The following is an 18438-nucleotide window of genomic DNA, read 5'->3' as shown; positions in this document are numbered from 1 at the left end:
CCCTGCGCTATGGCCTCCTAATGCTAGTCTATGATCTCCACTTCTTTCTCTGCTCGCTCTTCTGTCTCATCCTCTGCATCTGTGTTTTCAGTGCTCATTGTCCTCAATCTCTTCTGATCTCTTTTCATCTTCCAGTGTTGCCAACTCCACAGTAAGGAACGTAGCTATTGGCTGTCTTAAAAGTTGTTAGAAGTCGCTAAATGACATCATTGCCTAATTTGCATAATTGATTACAATGGATGCTGTAGGAGAGCAATAACGTCGTGGGAGACATAAAAAGTAAGTTAAAAAAAATGCAAATTATGATTATAATTGTTAATCAATTGTATTCGGTTGATTCTTAGTTTAGTTGTATTTTTGTATTTATGTTTTACACCGTATCAAATTTGATCAAAAGACTAAAGGCTTGTGACGTTCACAAACTAACCAAATCTATTGACTGGACACAACATGAACAATAGGTTTATTTTTATTTGAAGCATGACAGTGATGACACATTTACATTAATCTCACACTGTAAACAAAGGCAGAAACAGGGGCAGTTTTGCACAGAGTGGGTGTGGGTCTCCTCTGTGCTCTGACTGGAATAGGATGGACTTTATTGACATTGCACTTAAAAGTACAAGGAAATGTGTTTTCAGTACAAGCTGTCTAAGAGTTGACATGCACTCGACGAGGCGTCGCCCGTGAGGAAAAGGCTTAGCTGCCGCTTGTGCGTTGAGGACATTAGAGTGATACGCGCGTTCATGTCTCCAAAACATCCAAAACAGTTGCTAGATTTAGTAGAAGTAGGACAGATACCACATTTAGCAAGAAAGTGGCCAAGTTGACAACACTGCCTGAAGTGTGAGTGAAAGATAGAGATGCCAAGACTTGCTTTAGGTTGCTTCTGATTGGTTAACATTGCGTGGTGCCTTCTGTGGTTGGCTAGATTTAGGCACAATAACTTATGGATTGCTTCTTTTCTGTCAATCAATCAGTACTCGTACTGCCACATGCTGCATGGAAAAAAATGTATTATTCTAAAAAAAAATTTTGAGTAGTGAATGGGGAAATATAATCATAAAAATGTCAAGTGTTGCGTGACTCTTACACTCAAAGCGTGAGGGTTGGCAGCCCTGGTTAAGAAACAGGTAACATGTATGCAACATTGCTCAACTTACAAATGTTTACAAAGTAAAAGGAAGAATTATGATAAACTTCTTGTACCTATGTAAAATAAGATGTTATTCATCACATAATGTGAATCATAACTGACTATTTAGGAAGAGAACTGTTGTATTCAGAATTAATTGATGTAATTATGTACAAATTAAGACCAGGAAGTAAAAATATGTGTTAGTAGTGGAATTGGCTATGAGGTAGAAAATGGGTAAGATTAAATAAACTTTGCTTCTTCCTACTCCATTTCGGACATGTTGTAAATAAATGAAAATATGTGATGTATTATATATAAATTTTACACGTGTTCGGTATAAACTTCAACCAACCAACCATCATGTCACTGGTTTGCAGTGGGCTGATCCGGTGCTACACTTCCGGTGGAGACGTGGCTCTGTCCTGCTGCCATATTGACACTATCTAGCTAACTATTACACACACTCTCGTCAGCAGAAGCGTCGTACTTTACCGATTTGGAGTCTTTAAGATAATCAAAGCAAAAAAGACCAGAAACTGCAGGCCGACGCCCTAAGGATAGTAAAATAAAAATGGTGAGTAAGAATCATTGGATCCTAAAGTAAATACGTCTTGTCGGGCCTAGCACTTCAAAACATAGGCTAAATAGCTAGCTAGCTAATGCGAGATCACAGTTAGCTTAGAGCTCACTCTCGATTAACTCAACGAATGTGTTATTATATTTTGTAACAAAAATCTGAGGCAGAGTATATTTGAGTCGTTCGAACTGAGTAATGACGCGGAATGAGCGGCAGTTATGTGTAGACTATGCTGACGTGAACTAGCTCGTACCTGTGTGTAGCCGTAATCATTGCTAACGTCGTTACCTGCTGTCAGTTAAAAGTGCATTTCCCTGAGACAACATTTTACTGATATAGATTTTTCTGAAGAAGATAATGCTCTGTATTTTGTTGTTGTTTTTACAGTAAGTGTTCATTGGTGCATCATACATTATAACTTACCACATCTAAGACACTTGGCAACATCGGCACGTTTGTTACAAATGCAGTATTGCTTTGTGTACTTTTGTTAACAATAGTTTATATAGTATCAAATGTTTATAACATTTATGGCAACATACCTGCAATTACATTAAATAAAAAACTACAGTACAGGCAGAGAACTGTTGTATGTATGCACTTTTTTGTATGTCTGTCAGCACAGTGTTTGTTGTGTGAACAATATAGCATACTCTCATTTGCAGGTGCTGTTGGCAGCGGCGGTTTGCACCAAGGCTGGCAAGGCCATCGTTTCGCGGCAATTTGTTGAAATGACGCGGACACGAATCGAAGGTCTCCTTGCGGCATTTCCTAAACTAATGAACACAGGGAAGCAGCATACTTTTGTGGAAACGGACAGTGTCCGTTATGTGTATCAGCCACTGGAGAAGCTCTACATGGTCCTAATCACCACCAAGAACAGCAACATCCTTGAAGATCTTGAAACACTAAGACTCTTCTCTCGTGTGGTAAGCTTTTCGGCTAGATTAAATTGTCACTTTAGTCTGTATCCCGCTCAGGGCTGTGCGATTTAGGAAAATATATGACTCATGATTTTCTTGTTTAGAATTGAACTCACGGTACTCAAGACTCGTCATTGCCCAATGCTGCCTTAAAGAAACGTGCAATGGTCTTCCTAGCTTTGCGCATGGAAGGTCCTAAAAGGACAGTTGACAGGGGATTTTAATATACATTTTTAAAAGGCTAAAAATTATGCTCTAGGTCAAAACCGCTCACTCCCTCAGAAGTACGATCATGGGCATAATGAAAACATGTAAATTAATGAATGCGATTACTCCGACCGCAAGTTGATGGATGACTTGCTGGTGGGTGGGAAGCACGACAATGAAGTGTTGGCCGTCTAGCCTGTAACAATGCAGCTTGAGTCCTTCATTGAAATGACAGTGCACGTTTGGGACAGAGCTTGTTCAGTAAAAGACAAAATTGTTGTTAAGGCGCGATGCCACAGGCTTCTTTTTGCCAAGGTGTTGGTGATAAATGTGCCTTCATTATCTCCCTCTGATCCAGTTGTGTGTTGCAGTTTTAGAGTTTAACTCTGTACAGGGGCAATTATTCTAAAACTACGAGGGAAGCTCGGCTTCCACCAAAATATTAAAAAAAATAGTGGTCAAATATTTACTATTGTTTTTAAATTTCATTGGCCAATTATGCGTTCAACTTTTGTTTATAATCTGCTACTTTCGCGATATTTGATGCGACTTTCCTCTCATTCATTGTGGTAGCGTCAAGTGTTGAAGCCGAGTGTCCATTGACTTCAACGGGGGAGCACAGAGTTTGTTGTTCCACAGTAGCCAAACTAAACAGTCATTGAATATATGCTCCTCTTTGTTTTGCCTATTGTACGCAGAGCATCTTTGCAATTGTATGAAAAGTGGGCTTGACCTCAGCTGTCCTGGACGCTGAGCATAATGATTGGAAGATCTGTCTGAGGCTGATTCCTATATGATTGACAGCAAAATCAGCGATCTTAATTTGGGGTGCAACGATTTTAAGTTGTGACAGATCTTGTCTCACTTGAAGACATAGCATGAAGAACAGTCCAGAGACCGTGTTAAAATTTTACAAAGTTTTACCGCAAAACTACAAAATGATGAATAGAAAAACACTTCAAGCGAGCCTAACAAAGTGTCTATGACCAGCAGTCCCACATACACAAATAAATTACAAATGCCATCTCTAAATTCAGATACGTAGACATGCCCTCTTATTGATTGTGAATCGAAAATCGATTCTTAATCCAATTGTTACCTCAAAAATCGGAATTGAATCGAATCGTGAGGTGCCCAAAGATTTGCACCCCTAATACCTTGTGGCGATCCAAAGCACGGCCACACAACCGACGTCGAGTTAGCTTTTTTTTTTAGCAATAGCATCTTTGGAGGATAACTCCAAGTCACGGCTTGGTGCATTTTACCGCTACGTTCGATCACCGCAAGTGGAACTGGAAAAGGTCAACTCTTCCTGTTTGAGTTATTTTGCTCACAGCTCACCGTAAACTACCTGAAATTGATCATGATCATATAATCGCCCGATGTCTATTAAGAAGGCATTCTTTTCTTTGTGCTGGTTAGACGTTATCTTTGTGCGTGTTATCTATGCAAACACACTGACATAAATTATTTATTTCACTAAATCTCACATCTGGCATTTTTTAATTCACCATATTCCAAATATAGGCTTATACCTATATTTATATATTCATACATGGAAATGATATCCCCTTTATGCCTATCCAGATACCAGAATACTGCCGTGTGCTGGAGGAAAGTGAAATATCTGAGCACTGTTTTGACCTGATCTTCGCTTTCGATGAAATTGTGGCGTTAGGCTACAGAGAAAATGTCAACCTGGCTCAAATCCGCACCTTCACAGAGATGGACTCTCATGAGGAGAAGGTTTTCCGTGCGGTCAGAGAGGTGAGTTTAATTCTGGCTTTGGTTCTTTAAATGTACTCCTACTGATTAGGTAATACCATAACTGTCAACCTTCCCAGTAGAAATTGTAGAAGCTTTGTGTAAATATCTTTACAAATAGAATTATTATCTTGATTTACCTAAAGAAGAGCAGGTAGTTTCTCACACATCCTAATGGTTTCGTAAAATCGAATCAGACTTCACATGAGCTAGCTTGAAAAATGTAGGAGCCGTGTAGAAGCCCAGAATTTTTTTTGATTTTCATTTATGCAATATCACAGGGTTCCCAATAAGATGCCTTAAATTGTACATGCTAACTGTAAATTGTGAGTGTTAGAAAAGATGCCACAGTGGTATCACGTACGTGCAATATTGTTATTGGAAAACTGTGAAGAAATTTTAAATTCCTATTTTAACCCATTTTCCTTGGAAATTTCCCATATTTTGAAATGCAAATGTTTTAACAGGTATAGTTAATACAGATCTATCAATGACTATCAGGCATTAAAAGTCAACAAATGGACATATTTTTTAAACTAATATTGACACTTTTTTGCTTGTCTTTGATAAGTTAAAGCTTTGATTAGAAATTTGTTGGTTCAATGACTTGTTTGAGTTAAATGCTCTTAAGTTAAATGCTTCCATAGAGCGTACTTGAGCGCGGTGTACCTATTGGCGATGTGACCTGTGTTTGTGGTGGGGACAGCGGAGTTCCGTACTTTGCTCAAAGAATAACAAGGTGGAAAGAGAACAAAGGGCCCAAATAAGGCGGCAGGTTTTGCGATCATTTACAACTGAAAAAGATCAACATTGTGGTGAAATGTTAGCACTATCAAATAGAGCTGGAATTTCACAAAAGCACTACATAGATGCTGTGGCACAATTCCTGCACATTTAAGAATAGCAAACAACCAGATACATTGTAAACGATTATTTTGGCTGCGAACCACATCTTATGTTTGACTTGCATTCCGTATGTTTTATTGAAATACATGGGGGCATGTAAGGACATACCAGCCTCTACAGATTGTATGTTAATGCTAACAAGTTTTTTTTGTCCGAAAAACATTCTTCCAATTAATACCTTTTCAAATGTTAAATTGTTAAATACTTCTTCTCAATTTATCATACTTCATCAGTGTCGTTTTGCTTAGTTTGGTTACTTACCTATTACATACAGGCATCCCAGACTGCCCCTCTCCGCTATTGTGTTAGCACAGTGATTCTCAAAATGTAGTGGTACGCGGGCTCCATCTAGTGGTACACCAAAGAATCACTTGGTTAAATATAGTAATGCTCCAATGCCAATAGGTTGTATTCAGTCATGTGAGTTTTTAATGGAAGTAAACAAAGTGTTGGGCCACCAAATCAATATGGCTACTGTGCAGCAGAGTGTGAACAATCTGAGTACGCAAGGGCATTACAAACTTGATCATACTATTAAAAGCAGATACAAGCAAAAAAACAACAACTATTCAATGGAATCTATCTGTATATACATTATCACAAAACGTTTTGTGTAGTGATCTCAAGCATTATCTGTCGGGAACAGACATGCTGAACTATCTGGTACTCCAGACGTCATTCTACACGGCAAACAGATGAAAATTTGAAAAAGCATGAAGGTGTAGAAGTTAGTTGTATGTGGCTGGGTCAAGGAAATTGGTATCAAGATTCATGCATAATTTTTGCACGGGTAAGGTTGTATTTCATGATTTAACTTGGCTTCTACAGTGGTAATCGAAGACCAAAACACAAATGAAGGACTGTGCTACCAAAGCAAACATGATAGCGGTGTGGCAACATTACAAAGCCGAGCAGCCTACAAGTCGCACTGCAACATGCAAACTTTACAATATCTTTGTTTCAAGGGGTGGCACATATGGAGGACGTTTCAATTCAAGCAACTTAATAAAGCATTTGAAAGCTCGCCATGCAGACGCACACAAAGTTACCGCGGTTTAAGTTAGCAAGGCCGGACAAAAACAATAAACCCTGACAAATGTGCTTGCATGGTCGTAAATACAAGACCGAAACAGCTTTTCCCAACTTGTATTAGACTGTTGGCGAACTCATCTCCACAAAGTTACATGGCGCAAACTTTTGTCAGCCGCACGACAAGATATTCGTAGCAGGGATGTCACGTCTTTCAGTTATTATCTCTACAGCACATTGGGTCGGCCAGGCGGCTCTAGCATCTAATAGATAGAAAACTTTAGTAAGTTTTCTTGTATTTTTACAGAATTTCTATGCAGGAAATGTCTTCCAAAGCATCTCAAAAATGGTAAAATCTCTTCAACTTCAGGGGACGATGCCCCCTGGACCCCAAAAGGGCCATTTTGACCCCAAGCTGATATTTTTCAATTCCTGTATTTATTTATTTTTACGTCGCTGGAATCTCTGTACCTATATTTAGGCAACACCTTTTTTTACTTATATACTTGAAAGACCTCTTAAGTAAATGGTAAGGGATAGAGCAGAAAACAGCCAGTGGTGAAAGAGTATTTTATAAGTTATTAAAATATGGTAGGAATGTCCCGCCGCTCTGCCTCCTCACCCTCACGCTCTTTCTTGGTACCATCACACAAGTGCCCTGTCGCCCCTCAAAATACCTTAGCTAGAATTCTTGCCTTCTTCCTTAATCTACCACGTGAAAAATAAAATGTTGCATCAACTCCTTGAAATTGCCATAATATGCCAGGACTGACACCAACACGGACCTGGTCCATGTTTACTTTTGTAAACACAGGACTCCACGTATGACATCTAATGCTTTGTGTGCATGCGCGTCAGTTCACGAACGCATCCGGCTAACATGAAACAAACATAGAATTTGCATATTTTACAGTAATATGAAAGACTTCATAAAAACGATTGATGTAACAAAAAATCTAAATTGGGCTGCACACTTTGCAGTGTGGACAAAGTCAGAGACTCCTAAATGCATAATCAACAAAGTCAAAATCAAGACATATAATTTAATCAATGTGATCCCTCCTCTACACGTGATACAGAAAGTATATGAGCAATTGTAAACGGTTGTAATGTAGAGGCAGAACAAGATCGGACTGTCGTCAATCCTAAAATTATTCATTATTCATTTAACATGTGCTTTGTGTTTTGGCCCCTTCTGTGATTGGGTTTGACACCCCTAACTATATTACCCAGCACCTAAACCTTTGTTTTGTTGACTCATAGACTCAAGAACGAGAGGCCAAGGCAGAGATGAGGAGAAAGGCTAAGGAGTTGCAACAGGCTAGAAGGGATGCTGAGCGATCTGGCAAGAAGGTGCCAGGTTTTGGTGGCTTTGGCAGTGCTGGCATGACCAGCATCTCTTCTGGATCTATCATTACGGACACCATTGTTGAACCTGAAAAACCCAAGAACATACCCACTACAGTCAGGTACAAAACAATCAAAATCAACAGTTGAACAGTACTTGTTATTCTGCTTATCTCTTGAATGGTTGAGAGATGATAGACTGTTGGAGAACCTTAAATGACATTTTTTTTCCTATTTGCCTTCTTTTTTGCTTTGTCCAGACCAAGTGGACCAAGTAAGGCACTGAAGCTAGGTGCTAAAGGAAAAGAGGTGGACAATTTTGTGGACAAGTTAAAGTCAGAGGGTGAAACCATCATGCCATCCACTGGCAAGAGAGGCTCGGATGTTTCTAAAGCTCTCCCACCACCAGTGAATGTCGAAAGGTACGGACGCATTCAGCTTCTCTTTCGGACTTGGAGAGTTAGAGACGGATTGATAATGTATCATAGAATTAAAAAAGATTTTAAGTAATATTTTTGCATTGTGTAGAAATTGGTGTTGCAATTGTTCTTTAACATAAATTACCATATTTTCAGCACTATAAGGTGCACCCACAAAATTTAAGAGAGAAAAAAAATGTCCGTATACAAAACTCAAAACCATTGAAGTTGGCATCTTGTGTAAATCACAATACAGTGATTTGCACATTCTTTTCAACTTATATTCATTGAATACAGGACAAAGACAAGATATTTAATTTTCGAATTGAGAAACGTAATTTTTTTTTTGCAAATAATCATTAACTTAGAATTTATTGGCAACACACTGCAAACAGTTGGCATAGGGGCATTTTTACCACTGTATTACATTGCCTTTCCGTTTAACAACACTCAGTAATCGTTTGGAAACTGAGGAGACCAATTTTTGAAGCTTTTCAGGTGAAATTCTTTCCCATTCTTGCTTGATGTACAGCTTAAGTTGTTCAACAGTCCGGGGTCTCTGTTGGGGTATTTTACGCTTCATAATGCACCACACATTTTTCAATGGGAGACATGTCCGGACTACAGGCAGGCCAGTCTAGTACCTGCACTTTTTTACTAGGAAGCCAACGCTGTTGTAACACGTGCAGACTGTGTCTTGGCATTGTCTTAATGAAATAAGCAGGGGCGACCATGAAAAAGACGTTGCTTGGATGGCAACATATGTTGCTCCAAAACCTCTACGTACCTTTCAGCATTAATGGCGCCTTCACAGATGTGTAAGTTACCCATACCTTGGGCGCTAATACACCCCCATACCAACAGAAATGCTGGCTTTTGAACTTTGCGCCTATAACAATCCGGATGGTTCTTTTCCTCTTTGGTCCGGAGCACACAACGTCCATAGTTACCAAAAACAATTAGAAATGTGGACTTGTCAAACCACAGAACACTTTTCCACTTTGCATCAGTCCATCTTTCCCGGGCGCGGCATTGCTGCTGCCCACTGCTCCCCTCACCTCCCAGGGGGTGCTCAAGGGGATGGGTCAAATGCAGAGGACAAATTTCACCACACCTAGTGTGTGTGTGACAATCATTGGTACTTTAACTTAACTTTAACTTAATCTTAGATGAGCTCGGGCCCAGCGAAGCTGGCGGCGGTTCTGGGTGTTGTTGATAAATGGCTTTCACTTTGCATAGTAGATAGAGTTTTAACTTGCAGTTACAGATGTAGCGACCAACTGTAGTTACTGACAATGGTTTTCCGAAGTATTCCGAAGCCCATGTGGTATCTTTTCCACACTGATGTCGCTTGTTGATGCAGTACCGTTTGCGGGATCGAAGGTCACAGGTATTGCAGATTCTCTGAGCCTTTTGATGATATTATGGACTGTAGATGGTGAAATCCCTAAATTCCTTGCAATAGATCGTTGAGAAAATTTTTTCTTAAACTGTTCGACAATTTGCTCACGCATTTGTTCACTAAGTGGTGACCCTCACCCCATCTTTGTTTGTGAATGACTGAGCATTTCATGGAAGCTGCTTTTATGGCACCCACCTGTTCCCAATTAGCCTGTTCACCTGTGGGATGTTCCTAAAAAAGTGTTTGAGCATTCCTCAACTTTTCTCAGTCTTTTTTGCCACTTGTACCAGCTTTTTATAAACATGTTGCAGGCATCAAATTCCAAATTAGCTAATATTTGCAAATAATAACAAAGTTTATCAGTTCGAATGTTAAGTATCTTGTCTTTGCAGTGTATTCAATTGAATATAGATTGAAAGGGATTTGCAAATCATTGTATTCTGTTTTTATTTACAAATTACATAACATGCCAACTTCACTGGTTTTGGGTTTTGTATTAGCCGCACCAGACTGTAAGCCGCAGATATATATCTATACGTTGCAAAATTAGTTATCTACACAAAAAGTTTTTGTAAATGTTAATTTATACACCTTAATTGCTTATTAACAGTGCTTGCAACTTGGCAGTAAAACGTCTGATCAAACAAAACCGCCGTCATCGTCATGGACCCATTAGTTGCGGAAGCGAGCTCTCCAATCAGCTAAACAGACTCTGTAAGTCCACGGTGATGTTTTGGTGAATTTACTGAGGAATTTGTGAAACTGAAACAATACAAAAATAATTCCATTGTAAGTTAATAACACAAACAGAGGCACTTGTAAACGTCTTAGCATATTAGCTATGGCTAACAAACATTACTAGCTTGATTCCATTACGATAGCACGTACAAATATGCATGAAAACACTCCTACAGACATCACACATGGGGCGGTTTAGTCAGTATAATCGGTTTTAGTTATATTGTAAAATTTAACAAACGTTGCTTGGAGTGATGAATGAAGAATATATACAAGTAGGAACGCTATGGACGACTAGAAGACAGAACGGCATTTGTACTTCCGGTTGAAAGCACTAAACAGTAGGAAATACTGTAAGCGTTCAACCCACAACACCTGCTGTGAGCGGACTCGTCAAAAAGATGGCGCTATAGCACAAACAATTACACACGTTTTCAGTGTCTATTGAAAAGTATTTGAATTCAAAACATTATGGCCGAGAGCAAAGAAAAATCCATAGACTAGCCTTACTGTTTTATAAAAGTAGCGGCTTATAGCATACTTGCCAACCTTGAGACCTCCGATTTCAGGGGGTTGGGGGGCGTGGTCGGGGGTGGGGCGGGGGGCGTGGTTAAGATATATATATATATATAAGAAATACTTGACTTTCAGTGAATTCTAGCTATATATATATATATATATATATATATATATATATATATAATAAATACTTGAATTTCAGTGTTCATTTATTTACACATATACACACACATAACACTCATCTACTCATTGTTGAGTTAAGGGTTGAATTGTCCATCCTTGTTCTATTCTCTGTCACTATTTCAGAACACACACATTATACAAATATAGATTATAAAATCAATAAGAAAACGGGAGCTCTAATTTGGGTGTCTGAATTAGGATCAGAAGTTCCTATATAAACATTGCGCACTCACGTCGCCTTTTTGTAATGATTACTGCAGCTGTGCACTGGATTCATTCACAAATACAAACTACAACTCACAAACACTTTAGAGTTAGGCTCCACCATCAGAATGTGTACTTAAACTTATAAAGATCACATGGATATTATTCAGTGAGTTGATTCACCAAAACTAACCTGTTATACAGGAGGAAAAAGCACACAGGACGTTTCAATTGTTCACAGACTGGTCGCGCTCATCAGAATGACAAGACACTTATGGTCTGCAGGTGATAGCATTCAATTGGGAAGAAACGCCCTACTGCCCCCTACTGACCAATGTGAATACTGATAAATGTGTAATGACAGCTCCAAAAACGAATTCAAACCATAAAATAAATAAATCAACACAAAAATGTGACACATTATGGGTGGGTCACATATGCATGTACGGTAGATGGCAGTATTGTCCTGTTTAAAAGTGTCACAACATTGCTGTTTACGGCAGACGAACTGCTTTACGGAAGACGAAAACTTGACTGCTGTTGTTGTGTGTTGTTACCGCGCTGGGATGACGTTAATGAAACTGCCTAACAATAAACCCACATAAGAAACCAAGAACTCGCCCTCGATCATTAGCTGTTTATATTGTGGGAAAGCGGACGTGTGAACAGGCTGTCAACACGTCACTCAGGTCCGCATGGAGCTGGAGGGGGCGTGGCTTCCAGCTCCGCCTGAATTTCGGGAGATTTTCGGGAGAAAATTTGTCCCGGGAGGTTTTCGGAAGAGGTGCTGAATTTCGGGAGTCTCCCGGAAAATCCGGGAGGGTTGGCAAGTATATGGCTTATAGTCCGAAATTGACGGTGATTAAATGATTGATTGATTCATCAGAAAGACTTTGGAAAAAAAAACTAATGCATAAAATAAATAGAACAAACACAAAAATACTTAGTCCCACAACAACACTTTCTATCTTTTAGCCATCTTTAACTGTTTTGTATGCATTAGGTATACTTATTACTGCAATTTCCACTTTTTTTTTTTACACAGTGTACATCTGCGTGTTGAAGAGAAGATATCACTGACTTGTGGGCGTGACGGCGGGCTGCAGAACATGGAGCTGCTGGGGATGGTAACACTCCGCGTTACTGATGACAAGAATGGACGCATCCGACTCATTATTGTCAATAATGACAGTAAAGGATTACAATTGCAAGTAGGTTTTTTCTATGATATAAACACATCCTTGTACAACCCCTCTGGGAGACAAAACATGTTCCTCCTTCTGAATTGAAATCCTAATGAGAAGTTGGCAATATTTATTTTATGTCCTCATTACCAGTAAGTTGAAGGGTTATGTATTAGGGCTATGTAGTTGGGCTGCACGGTTTTGAAAAAAAGCTTTATGCTAGGGGTGTAATGGTATTGAAGATACTGCGGTAATGCAGTTTCAATGTCTTCACAATAGCGCTGTGACGTGTGACTGTATCAAACAAAAATTGTGTCGTTTTTTTCTGCCGCATTCACTTTGGCTGTGTCTGAAAATCCCAAAATCCATTGCGCAGTGTGGAGCCGACAAAGTGGGGGGGCGTGGAATACCGTAAGCAGGAAGTGAAGTGTGTTCGTAGAAGATGAGAGGAATTGTATTCCTGAAAAATTCATCAAAATCTACTATTTGAGTTATTTTGCTAACAAACACAAACAGATCCTGGGGAAAACATAACCTCTTGGCTGAGGTAAGAAAATATGCGTTCTTGTAAAGCAAATTTTGTCTGCAGCGTTTCCAAGGCAACACAATCACCAAAAACAACTGTACGCCACCGGAAATAGGAGTAAACTGAAAAGCTATTCTATAAATCTCAAATCCATCCATCCATTTTCCACCGCTTGTCTCTCTTGATGTCCCTCTTTATAGTCTATACATTTAGAGTGATGTGATAATCAAACACTCTAGAAGTCTAGAATGAAAGAGCAGCAGTATATAAGAGAATTGACAGAGTGTGTACCTTCAGTGCTGAATGATGAGCAGAAGCAGAGTTTGGAGAGTTTTCTTTAGCTCGCTTTCCATTTTTATGTCCTCACTGTCCAGGTACTTGGAACATGTTTTCTGTGCCATTTGCTGTTTGACGCCGGTATCGTGCTAATTAGCTGCTTGAAATCGGGTGACTCCACTGTAGAAATAGCCTGCATGTCTTCTAGCACATAAGCTGCAATGGCTCTATCAATGTTGTCCTGGCTAGCAGTGCCTCTGTTAAAATCCTTAGGTGGAGTTGGAGGTGAAGGTGAAGTGTGTCTCTCTTTACTAGCTTCGTCGAAGCATGTTCCTTTTGTAGGTGTTTCAGCAGATTTGAATTGCTGTTTTGGGCAGTAGATAGGATCTTTGATCCAAGACAAGACACAACTTACATTGAACTAGAATGTGCTTTTCTATGTGCTCGACAAAAGAAAAGTAGTGAGAATATCTCCATCTTAAAAAACTGGACTTCGGCTCCGCCATGATGTCTTGTTAGTAAACACAGACTTGCCGCTAGTTTAATGCTAACGTATAATGAACGAGCTCATAGACAAGCTAACTCAAATTAGCATAGCCAATAACAGGGCACAGACAATCCTTCACACTCAAATTTATATCTGTGGACAATTTGCAGTCCCCAATGAACATAACATGGATATCTTTGGAATTTGGGAGGAAACTGGAGGGCCCAGACCAAACCCAGAGATGTCCAAATGGAGGTTCAAAGACACCCTCGGCGTAAAGTTTGATGTTATTGTCTGTAGTAATGTCAAAAGTTAGAGGGTTGTTTACACTGTCTTAAACAAGAAATGCATTAGTTAACTTAAATTACCTTTCTCTTCAACTTTCTCTCCTTACTTTTGCCGGTTGTTTACTCGTTTAGGTGCACGGCCAGCTGCTGACGCGCTTCTGACAGGAGATTTGGATACACATTTTAAAAAATTAAACAATGAACAATTTTATATTATTATAGCCAAAAGTACGTAAATATTAGACTTTATACGGTACACACATTCATACAATATATCACTTAAATTAGTCTTTCAGTGTTTCCCACAGGACAGGCATCTATTTGTGGTGGTGTGGTCGAGGGGTGGGGGGTGGCAGCGGCGATGACCAAGAAGAACGCGCAGTTGGAATATAATTACAACACTTTATGTACATATTTATATACAGATTTGAACAATTAGTTATTCACTGAAATATATTTATTAATTGTGGCTCTTACAAAAAATATATCTTATAAAATATAAAAGCTAAAATGTCTCTTAAAGCTCTGCCCCTTTAATTAGTGAATACTAAATAATTTAACTTTAGCCTACTATTACAACCATATTATTTACCAGCATCATGAAGTGAAACAGAGGCAGAGGTGTCCTGCCACAGTCAGTCAACCTCCTCCTCCTCCTGCTGCTGCTGAACAGGTCGCACCTGTGGTCCGGACTGTAGGCTTACCTCCTCTCCAAGTCGAGCCCTTTTCGGCCGTTGAAAATATTTTTCTATACTCATCTGTGTGAAGGAGTGAACATCCAACATTAGAATTTATTACTAACGAGCAGAACCGCTCTATGTACAGTGCCGTCTAATCTTAAGCGGCAGCAGCTCAACACATGCAGGGTTCAACGTTAAGGGTTTTTTCTACTTGCCCGACTTCTCAAATCTACTTGCCCCAATATTTTTACTTGTCCTGCCTAGGTTTTTTTCTGGCTGTATAGTGCTCATGGCTTATATCTTACTAAAATACTTCCCGTTGACTATTTACAACACTACACAGTATTTATTATTATTATTATTATTATTATTATTATTATTATTATTATTATTATCTATAATTACATTTAAATGGCATTGCATACATGTAAAATTAAATGCTATTTCACATTATTTGACCAGTAGCAGTTACACTCATCTGAACAGGTCAGCCACCTGTTTAAAGCCCGATCACAGTTGAAATCTTGAAATGAAGGGCCTTTAATGGCCAAAACATTAACCTGGACAACATTTTAACAGCTGGTTGGCTCAGATTTTATTATTTTCATTGCATTCACATGCTGCAGTGGACAGTGGACAATTTAGCTTCAGTCCACGTGTGTTTATTGACAACAGGGTTATAACCTGGACACGTTAGCTCGTCGGTATGAAAACAGGTGGCTGTTACTACGTGCGTCTGCCCCGGCCCCCGAGTCAAACAGCGGCGATGTTAATGAAGCAGCGTCAGTGAAACGCTCGGTGAAATCGCGGATTAACGTTAAATATATGACGAGCCGCGAGCGATGCAGCTATAACCTATCTACCTATAACCTATATTACCCTCGTATTTTGATCCTTCGTCGTCGTCGTCGTCGTCGTCGTCGTCGTCGTCGTCGTCGTCTTCTTCTTCTTCTTCTGGCCAACCAGGTGAATTAAGTGCTATTGGCGGAGTTACAATGCATAGTAGGCTACTGCCACCTACTGCACCGGAGTTGTAACTACAAGGTACATTCACAGACAGAGTCCCATTGCTTTTATGAGCGGTCGAGCGAGTCAAAAGCCGAAAAATCCATTTGTGGCGGACGTAATTCTTTCGTGGCGGGCCGCCACAAATAAATGAACGTGTGGGAAACACTGTCTTTTAATGTTGTAAAAAAAAATTCATGTAAAAAAAAAAAAAAAAATTGACATTTTTGAAGGTGTGGCGGCAGTAATCTTGCCCTGGCATTGCGCTGTGATCTTTACATGTAGGGGAAACCCTGCCCATAATCAGCCACTTGTTCCTAGTTTTACAAATGATATTACGAATATTCTCACCATTTCTGACAATCAAATACCATTGTGTGCCCTTAGACCCATCCGAATGTGGACAAGAAGTTATTCACAGCTGAGTCAGTGATTGGCCTGAAAAACCCAGAGAAGGCGTTCCCTCTCAACAACGACGTTGGCGTGCTTAAATGGAGACTACAGACCACAGACGAGTCACTCATACCTTTAACCAGTAAGTCTAAGGGACTTGGACAAAAGTTGGAGATCTTAGTTTTAGGCCACATCAGCCAACCCTGTATAGCAACCAGATGTTCCTCCAAAGGGACAACTCTATTGTCCTTTTTAACAAATGCATGTCATGGTTTTGCATTGTAAAATATCTATGGTAACTGTCATGCATCCCTCAGTAAACTGCTGGCCTTCAGAGAGTGGCAGCGGTTGTGATGTCAACATTGAGTATGAGCTGCAGGAGGAGAGCCTGGAGCTCAACGATGTGATCATTACCATTCCAATACCGTAAGTAGAGCAACATTACTTTTTTGATTGTTATAAAGTGTGAAGGATATACTATCTTCTCTTTAAAAAAAAAAATTAAAAAAAATACATATATATATATATATATATATGTCTTAATAAGGTTATCCAAAAAATAGTGCTCGATACCGTAGTAGAGCGCAATCATCAGGAGATTGAGGGTACCCCCCTCATGAAACAGGCCTGTAGAGATGAAATAGTCTTGTGATTTTTTTCCCCCACACATACATATATATATATATATATATATATATATATATATATATATATACACATTTTATTTGTCAGGAACAACACATCGAACATTATTTCATATATTTATCATAGTCAATACCATAATAATGTAACGGAGCAAAAGTAAACATGTACTAGATGTGGGCCGTGCATCAACGACATATCAGGATTGTGCCTTTTTGATGTTTTTTTCAAGGTCTTTACTTCAACAACAATCATGACAAAACTGTCCTCAAAGACAAAATACTGTGTTAGGAAGCCATGAAGGGTTGTTTGCATGGAGTTTGTAAAGGTTTTGACCAAGTATGACCATACTGGAACATCTTTTGGAACACCTGATCCCAACTTGTGTAAAATATTCTTATTTGCGTAGTATCATTGTCAAATTTTAGTCCTTACCTGGTAATTCATGGTCCCATTTAGGGATGCAACGATTAGTCGACATTGTAGACAATAAAATTTGTCGCCGATAATCATTTTTGTCGACAATAGTCTTAAAGTCATCAATCGTGTTTTTCCGGGCAGAAGCAGATCCACGGCGCAACTAACAAAAACATTGCTGTGAAAACATGTATAGTGTGAGAACATGTCCTCCTATTCCTGTTAAAGACATGAATACCTTGCTCATTTTGCAAAGCGGACCTTGTTTTTTATGGCAGTACATCTGTGGTTTGTGAGCATTTATAGCGGAGGCATGATGTCGGACGTGTGGATGATGCGGACTCAACCTCGTTGATACAAAGTTGTGTGAAAAATAACTATAATTTTAGCCAAAGTAAGCTACCTAAACTTTGTCTAAATAATTTCAGGTACTTTTGAAAGCAGCGTTAGTCGGCAATGCAATAAAAAAAAGAGTTCAATAACAAACGCTAACTGCGCGTGCGCACACAAACACACACACACAGAGACAGACATTAGGCACCAATGTGGAGGTATCATACATTTAAACATACAATTTATTAGATAGCTAACATGTTAAGAATTAATCAATAATACAATTCCATACGTTGAGTCTATTAGATTGCTAAAACTGCCAGGAGTCAATCAAGAGTCAATATAACATTGTGCAGCTTTTTAACCACATCATCGCAAAATGCTTTTTTTCTTTTTGAGGAAATAAGAGATTTGGTGGTTTGATTTTTTTGCTGCTTTTTTATATACATGAACAAGGTTTTTGTTTTTTTAGCACATGGTCATTTTAATTTTTGTAACAGTTGAATAAGCAGCACAGTTACAGTATGAATAAATATTTATGAATGAATTATTCACCTTTCTTGTTTGTAAGCAAATGCTTAAAGGTGCCATATGTAGTAATGTGGCCAGAAATGGTACTGCAACCACAGTCAAACTTCTGTAGTCCTCTCCCACTCTCCTTTGCTGAGTTTGCCAGATACGCAGCCCAGTCCGAATCCTACTCCAAGGAACTTCAAATGGCAATCGACTAGTCCTACGCTATAGGTTGCTCTTGTTTATGCTACTTGCAAGATGGTTTACTAAGTAATTATGCCACATTTTACTGATGTCGATTAGCCAAATCTATTTGTAAAGTTACGCAGCAATATTTTT

General features: G+C 39.1%; 1 protein-coding gene across 1 annotated transcript in view; it reads left to right on the top strand.

Annotated features, from left to right (window-relative positions):
- The first annotated feature begins 1522 nt into the window (after nt 1–1522).
- LOC133572664 (coatomer subunit delta) overlaps nt 1523–18438 on the top strand; it is a 30053-nt gene continuing 13137 nt past the window's right edge. Inside the window, exons 1-8 of the mRNA XM_061925529.2 lie at nt 1523–1712; nt 2381–2644; nt 4433–4612; nt 7808–8013; nt 8152–8313; nt 12402–12567; nt 16189–16336; nt 16512–16620. Of these exons, the coding sequence (XP_061781513.1) occupies nt 1710–1712; nt 2381–2644; nt 4433–4612; nt 7808–8013; nt 8152–8313; nt 12402–12567; nt 16189–16336; nt 16512–16620 (1238 nt within the window). The 5' untranslated portion in view covers nt 1523–1709. The remainder of the gene's footprint in view (nt 1713–2380; nt 2645–4432; nt 4613–7807; nt 8014–8151; nt 8314–12401; nt 12568–16188; nt 16337–16511; nt 16621–18438) is intronic.

This window comes from Nerophis lumbriciformis, linkage group LG30 (genome assembly GCF_033978685.3).
Source record: "Nerophis lumbriciformis linkage group LG30, RoL_Nlum_v2.1, whole genome shotgun sequence".
Taxonomy (NCBI): Eukaryota; Metazoa; Chordata; class Actinopteri; order Syngnathiformes; family Syngnathidae; genus Nerophis; species Nerophis lumbriciformis.
Note: the sequence above shows the minus strand (reverse complement) of the source record. Positions and strands in the feature narration are given on the sequence as shown.